General features: G+C 42.7%; 1 protein-coding gene across 3 annotated transcripts in view; it reads right to left on the bottom strand.

Moving 5' to 3' along the window:
* ZFYVE28 (zinc finger, FYVE domain containing 28) overlaps positions 1 to 7,450 on the bottom strand; it is an 82,715-nt gene that overhangs the window by 9,379 nt on the left and 65,886 nt on the right. For all 3 annotated transcript variants that reach the window (XM_009699538.1, XM_009699537.1, XM_009699539.1), the window contains one exon: positions 6,464 to 6,568. In XM_009699538.1, coding sequence (XP_009697840.1) covers positions 6,464 to 6,568 — 105 coding nt within the window. The remainder of the gene's footprint in view (positions 1 to 6,463; positions 6,569 to 7,450) is intronic.

Here is a 7,450-nt window from a genome sequence, read left to right as displayed (position 1 = left end):
CCTATAAAAATACGTGCATTTTATACTCTGTGAATTATAAATACATAACTTACTTCCCTGAAAAAAGTCCCAGAGCATTAGGACAGCAAAGATGAACTTATATGCCACAGGCTCATCTCTACTTTCAAAAATGGTTTTGTTTTGGAATGCCAATTAATCTGTAGTTCATTGTATTTCAACCCTCAGAAGGTCACAGGATTGAACTCTTACACCCTTGCCAATGTCAGCTGGCTCATAATAAACACTCATATTTATTTTATGACCCAGACCAGCTGGTGGGTTATATACAGTAAGAATGAGAAATCTGACAAAAACAAGTGATTCATCTTCATAATCTGAGTAGAGGCTGGAACCTTCAGTAGAATCTTAAAACTATTCATTTATTTGTTCAGGTTGCTGGGCTTGCTTGCCTTTTTTTTTTTTATTACCATTGATTGGATGCAATCTTAAACATTCGGTACTTTCGGTAAGAAGGATTTTTTCGATAATTGGAAAAAGCTTTCCTGGCAGGTAGCTTGCTGGATTTTCTCAATTTGATACATGCTCATGTTCTGCCACAATGGCAGAAGGGAGGAGCTACTGATGCGCTCATTTGCTTTAAATTGTTTTCACTTTCAGTTGAAATCATTAAGAGTGACCTGAAGGGTAGAAATGATGTACAAAAAAAAGGATATAATTGATTTTGGTGCAATGCTGTCAACAGACTGGTGCAATGCTCTCAAACTTTGTTGGATCCATTTGCAGTGATAACTGCAGTGTACTTCTGTTGATAGCCTGTGGCCTAGATTTAGCCTGGAGGACAAACCCATCAAGCTTACTGCAAGAAAGAGGGCACAATGTTCATGCAGCAAAGGTTGCCTTCACCACCAGACATCTTCCACCTGTACCCAAACATCACCCAAAGTCAGTGGCCAGCAAAAATGAGGTAGGCTGGGAGGTGTTGTAAGGTGGAAAAGGCACATGGCTGCCGAGGTTAAAATAACTGCTCTAAGTTTATGCCTCATGCTGGGTGCCTTAGGGATAGCAAAACCACGTATCCCATTAGCTATCACTGCATACCTCAGTAGCAAAAAATCTGTACAGCATTGCCAGCAATGACAACTTGTGACCTGAAGGGACAGGGGCCTGGCATGTATTGGAGGTGAAGGGACAGAATGGGTGTTTCCACAGTTCCCACAAATTCAACAAATTGACCCACTTCAGAAGCCCCTTTTGTAGACCTTTTGTGCTTTGTTCTGGTTTGGAAGATGGAATTCATCTCCATGCTCCCCAGCACTGTCTGTCTCTGTGCTACAGAAAATTCCTGCCCATCAGCAAATTTGAAGGCTAAGTAACAGCAGACTACACTAGTTAGTTTACATAGTCAGAGGAGATGTACTGATTTGTACAAGCAGGTATTTACAGCATAACCACTTACACACAAGCCAAGTAAGACTCCCAAAGTCTGCAAGGAGATTGATTCAGACATGCCCAAACCTTCCCAGTGAGCAAGCATGGGTATCAAAAGCAGGAGCACTGGCTAACTGGCTCTGTTTAGAGAATGTGTTAGCACGGGAAAACATTGTGCCAAGGCAGCCAAGCTCATTCTGGCATCCAAGTCTACTTATTCAAAGGAGACTTGGTTATCCCACAAGGCTCTGCTTTCCATCATGCAGGCATATGTGAAAAACCTATTTTGCAACGAAGGTGCAGGCAGAGGGCTGTTTTGCTATTAACACTACAGGTTGGGTTTTACCATTCACTTAGGGCAGGGACATAACTGATTCACGCTGCCTGGGTGCTGCAGGGGCCCTTGTAACTCCAAAGATTCCCCTTTACAGCACTCCCGTGCAGCCGTAACATCCCCTAAGCACCCAGACCGTTGTCCCCTATTTCAATAAATAACATCCCAAGCCATAGGCAGCACTTCTCCAAATAAGAAATCTTCCCCGTGCCAATAGAAGATGCCATGAAAAGCTGAAGAACCTTAAAAGCAGAATAACATGCCAGGCAAGTAAAGTGACTTTGCCATGACAAAATGTACATCTACTGTGAGAAGGTTATTGAGCATGCTGCAGTTCAGAATAACTTGCTTTCAAGTTCTGTAAGTCAAATTCACCGACAGCATCAGGCATTGATTCAAAACAAAAGAATACGAACTGAAACTGTAAAGCATGAATAATCTCTTGCATTCTTTTCCAATACAGCCTATACACGATAAGGATTTTGCTTAAAGATTTGTTATTTACTGCACCTTCTGTGACATTCTGAATTATGGCACAATAGAAAAATCAATTAAAATGACTACTGAATAGTTCTTTATCTGCCACCAAATCATCTTCCTCCAGAAGAGATAATATTTCTACAGTGAATTATACATGAATTAGCCCTGCTGTTCTAAATAGATTAGATTTGAGATCGTTTAGCCTGCAGCTTCAGGAGAAGGGTGAGAAAGCAAACCATGGGTTTTATATAAGCACAAAATAACTTATAAATATGTAGCATTACTGTAAAACCTAATCTTTAAGAGATTTCTTTTTACCCCCTGTGATTTCTGATCTTTAGTATAAATGACATGAACCAACATTTCTGCTGGTCACCCGCCTCTGCATACAAGCACAGATGTACACTGCTTATCACTCAGTTCTCAGTCGTCCTCCATTCAAAACCTCTCACTGGAAGAACAGTAGTGTATCTGGGCAAATAGACAACAATAGATCAAAGTTTTAAAGCACAGAGAAATTACTGCACACTTGAATTTCTGGGAAGCTCAGATATAGTTTCACAGTTAACTGTTGTCTTTTCTTTCTCATTTGACCAGAGATACCTCTGATAATTGGGCTCCTGGTGTTCTGAAACCACCACTTAGCCCTGAAGATCAAAGCTGATTGCTTTCTTGTTTGCTCCACCCCATACATCTACTACTTCTTTTCTTATTCTTTGACTGCAAGTGCTCTGATATCTTGTAATCCATTTTTTTATATGTTTACCATACTAGGGCTGTAGTTCATAACTGACTCCTAAGCAATCACATAGCAGCTCAGATTTAAAAAAAACACAACCAAAAAACCAAAACAAAAAAAACCAAAAAAACCCACCAGAAACTTTTGAGCTATCAGAATGCTTGAATCCCGACCAAAACTTTGTGACTTATGTATGCACTTCTCTTCACTCTTACAATGCATTCGGTGAGATTTAAGTAATCTCAGCAGACTTACCTAAACCAAACTTTTTCTTTGAAGTAATATGGTGAAAAATATGAAAACAACCACCAAAATATTTTGATCAAAGACAAAAGTGAAGAAAGTATGAAAGGTACTTCTACCATAGGAAAAAGTAGCACCTCCACATACAGCAAGTGATATAAAAGATCTCTTTAGATTTGGCTGAGAAGAGCTTACTTAGGGCTTTGCATCTCACTCAGCCCTCAAACTTAGTAGATGTAATGTCATAGGCTATATTAAAGTCTTTACTATACAGAACCTTTCTCCACCGATAGAAATGAATTCATACTGGATATGACAATCTGTAGATTTGGTGGAACGAGTCCCATGACTGGAGCGCAGCTATCAATGGCCACAGGCTGTTTGGAAGGGACAGGGAAGGAAGGAGGGGTGAAGGCACTGCCCTTTACATCAAGAAATGGATAGAATGTGAAGAGCTGTCCCTGAAGAACAGCCACGAGCAGGTTAAAAGTTTATGGGTAAGAATTAGAGACCAAAGCAACAAAGGGAACCTTGTGGTTGGTGTCTACTACAGGCCACTCGATCAAGGGCAGCCTATTGATGAAGCCTTTTTTCTCCAGCTACAAGAAGCTTCCATGTTCACAGGGATTTCAACCACCCCGACATCTGCTGGGAAAGTAGGATTGCTGCAGGCAATCCAGGACACCCGTGGAGTGCATGGAGGATAACTTCCTAAGCCAGGTAACAGACAGCCCTACCAGATGGGATGCAATACTGGACCTGATGGTCACCAACGCAAGTGAGCTCATTGGAGATGTGAAGATTGGAGGTAGCCTGGGCTGCAGTGATCATGCATTGGTGGAGTTCAGAGTCTTGAGTGATAAGGGTCAGGTGAGGAGTATAGTCAGGACCCTGAATTTCAGGAATGCAAACTTCCAGCTCTTCAAGGAGTTAGTCAATAGGACCCCCTGGGAAACTGCCCTCAGGGAGAGAACAGAGCTGGCAGATCTTTAAGGATGCTTTCCATAGAGAACAAGAGCTCTCAAACCCCAGGTGTAAGAAATCAGGAAAGGAAGTGAAAAGACTGGTATGGATGAGCCATGACCTGCTGGTGAAACTAAGGGGCAAGAAGGAAAGGCACAGGCAGTGGAAGCAGGGACTGGTATCCTGGGAATAGTATAGGGACACTGTCTGGTTGTGTAGGGATGGGGTCAGAAAGGCCAAGGTGCAGCTGGAGCTGAACTTGTCAAGGAATGCAAAGAGCAATAAGAAGGGCTTCTACAGGTATGTCAGCCAGAAAAGGAAGGTTAAAGAAAGCACACGCCCTCTGAAGAGCAAAACTGGGAAGCTGGTAACAACAGATGAGGAGAAGGCTGAGGTACTTAACAACTTTTTTGCCTCAGTATTCCCTGGCAACCTCTCTTCCCAGACCTCCTGAGTGCATGGACCACATGATGGGGACCAGGGGAGGCAAAGTCCCTCCCACTGTAAAAGAAGATCATGCTAAAGACCACCTGAAGAACCTTATGAGAGCGGATTAGAAGATCAGGTTTCTGACCATATGAGGAACCTGAACATTCCTGTCCTGAGGGAACTGGCTGATGTAACTGCCAAGCCACTTTCCGTGATATTTGAAAAGTCACAGCAGTCAGGTGAAGTCCCTGGTGACAAGAAAAAGGGAAACATTGCACTCATTTTTAAAAGGGGCAGAAAAGAGGACCCTGGGAACTACTGACCTGTCAGCCTTGCCTCTGTGCCTGGGAAGATCATGGAACAGATCCTCCTAGGAGCTATGCTAAGGGACATGGAGGGCAGGGAGGTGATCTGAGACAGCCAGCATGGCTTCACCAAGGGCAAGTCCTACCTGACCAACCTAGTGGCCTTCTATGATGGAGTGACTGCATCGGTGGACAAGGGAAAAGCTACAGATGTCATCTATCTGGACTTCTGTAAGGTCTTTGACTGGGTCCCCCACAACATCCTTCTGTCTAAATTGGAGACACATGGATTTGATGGGTGGACTGTTTGATGGATAACAAACTGGCTGGATGGTTGTATCCAGAGGGCAGTTGTCAATGGCTCAATGTCCAGATGGAGATCGATGACGAGCGGTGTCCCTCAGGGGTCCGTACTGGCACCAGTGCTGTTTAATATCTTCATCATCGGTGACAGATACCCTCAGCAAGTTTGCAGATGATACTGAGTGGTGCAGTTGACACACCTGAGGTATGGGATGCCATCCACAGGGACCTGGACAAGCTTGAGAAGTGGGCCTGTGTAAACCTCATGAGCTTCAACAAGGTCAAGTGCAAGGTCCTGCACATGGGTCAGGGCAACTGTAGGTATCAGTACAGGCTGGGGGGGATGCTATGATCGAGAACAGCCCCATGAAAAAGGACTTGGGGGTACTGGTAGATGAAAAGCTGGACATGAGCCAGCAATATGTGCTTGCAGTCCAGAAAGCCAACCATATCCTGGGCTGTATCAAAAGCAGCGTGACCAGTACGTCGAGGGAGGGGATTTGTATCCATTCAAGGTCACCCCCAAGACCCCTCTCAGCACCCCCAGAATGGCTCTCCCTGTCCCCACAGGGCACACACCAACCCCATCACAGGTCCCAGGACCTCCTGGGGAAGGACTCTGAAGAAAGAGGGTCCAGAGGAGGCCACAAAGATGATCCGAGGGCTGGAGCACCTCTCCCATGAGGACAGGCTGAGAGAGCTGGGGTTGTTCAGCCTGGAGAAGAGAAGGCTCTGGGGAGACCTCATAGCAGCCTTTCAGTACTTAATGGGGGCTTATAAGAAAGATGGGGACAGACTTTTTAGCAGGGCTTGTTGCGACAGGACAAGGGGTAACTGTTTTAAACTAAAGGAAGGTAGATTCAAACTAGATATAAGAAAGAAATTTTTCACAATGACGGTGGTGAAACACTGGAACAGGTTGCCCAGAGAGATGGTAGATGCCCCGTCACTGGAAACATTTAAGGACAGGCTGGACACGGCTCTGAGCAACCTGCTTTAGTTGAAGATGTCCCTGCTCATTGCAGGGGGGTTGGACTAGATGATCCTGAAAGATCCTTTCCAACACAAAGCATTTTATGATTCTAGATCAGAGTTTCATGAGGCTGTTACAAAAAAAATCTGAAAGAATATACTCAGTTTATAATCTTTGTCTCTAAAACATACTATGACAACATTTTGTAGTCACTTTCAAGAGCCAAACTTTAAAAGAGTTTTCATTTTAATTAGTTTTTTTATACATCAGTGTTCTCATTTTAATTCTCAGAAAAAAGAAAGTACCTTCAAAGTCCCCATCTCTGGCTTTTGCTGCAAGTTCTGATGATGATATACTTTCTTGACATAAAGCACAGTCTTCCAATGCTGCACTCCTTAAACCCTGATTAACTGTAAAACAAACCAAAAAGTACTCAAATTCATATTTTTCAAATTTGCACTTAAAATATTCAAATTAGGACTTCTGGGATTAGATTACAATAGCATCTCTATGTACATTCTCAGACTTCTTGCTTTTTCTTTACCCTGACACAAACAGTGACTTAAAAGTCTCCTCTGTTCTTCTTTGGAATGACAACAGAAATGAAAGATGCTGTTATTACAGGACATACAGTCCTCTTACTTCTAGCAGTTTAGCTGCAGCCTATATTTTATTTACTAATTCTTAACTTTGATCCTTCACAAAGAAGTAGATTATGAGAACAACCAGAGGTTCCCTAGGTGAATCACACATCAAATCACATATATCAAAGAGAAAATTCATCCCAAAAGTCTGACTTTTATTCGTGCATTTTGTTTATGCTTACTGTTGTCAACACCTTTTTTTTAATGTAAGAGTCATCCATTAGAAATTATTCCAACCAAATACTGTTGACTATCACATATTGCCTAGTGATAATTCTTCACAGCTCCAGTTTCTTTACTGCTCTTATTTGAATGTTCAGTAGCAATTTGATCCTCTCTTTAGCAATTCTGCCTAACCCCATTTCCCACCCCACCCCCCCCCGCCCCAATGAAAAAACCACTTTTCACATCATGACATCCTGCCACCATAAAAACATCGTGGAAGTTTCAACCACAAGTAATAAAGGACTGTAAAGCATGTTGTGCATTATCCCACTGCAGAGTTGGGTTGGATTGGAGGTTTTCTGCTAACTTTAACCAACTTTTAACTTAGTGTTTTATATAAAATCCTCAATGCTTTTAAATGAAACTAGGAGAAAGGGAAAGCAAAAAAGCTTTCAATCATGAGGAAAGGGAGGGGAAAAAAAA

The sequence above is a fragment of the Cariama cristata genome, unplaced genomic scaffold, assembly GCF_000690535.1.
Source record: "Cariama cristata isolate BGI_N322 unplaced genomic scaffold, ASM69053v1 scaffold11774, whole genome shotgun sequence".
Lineage (NCBI taxonomy): Eukaryota > Metazoa > Chordata > Aves > Cariamiformes > Cariamidae > Cariama > Cariama cristata.
This window is presented reverse-complemented; position numbering and strand designations above follow the sequence as displayed.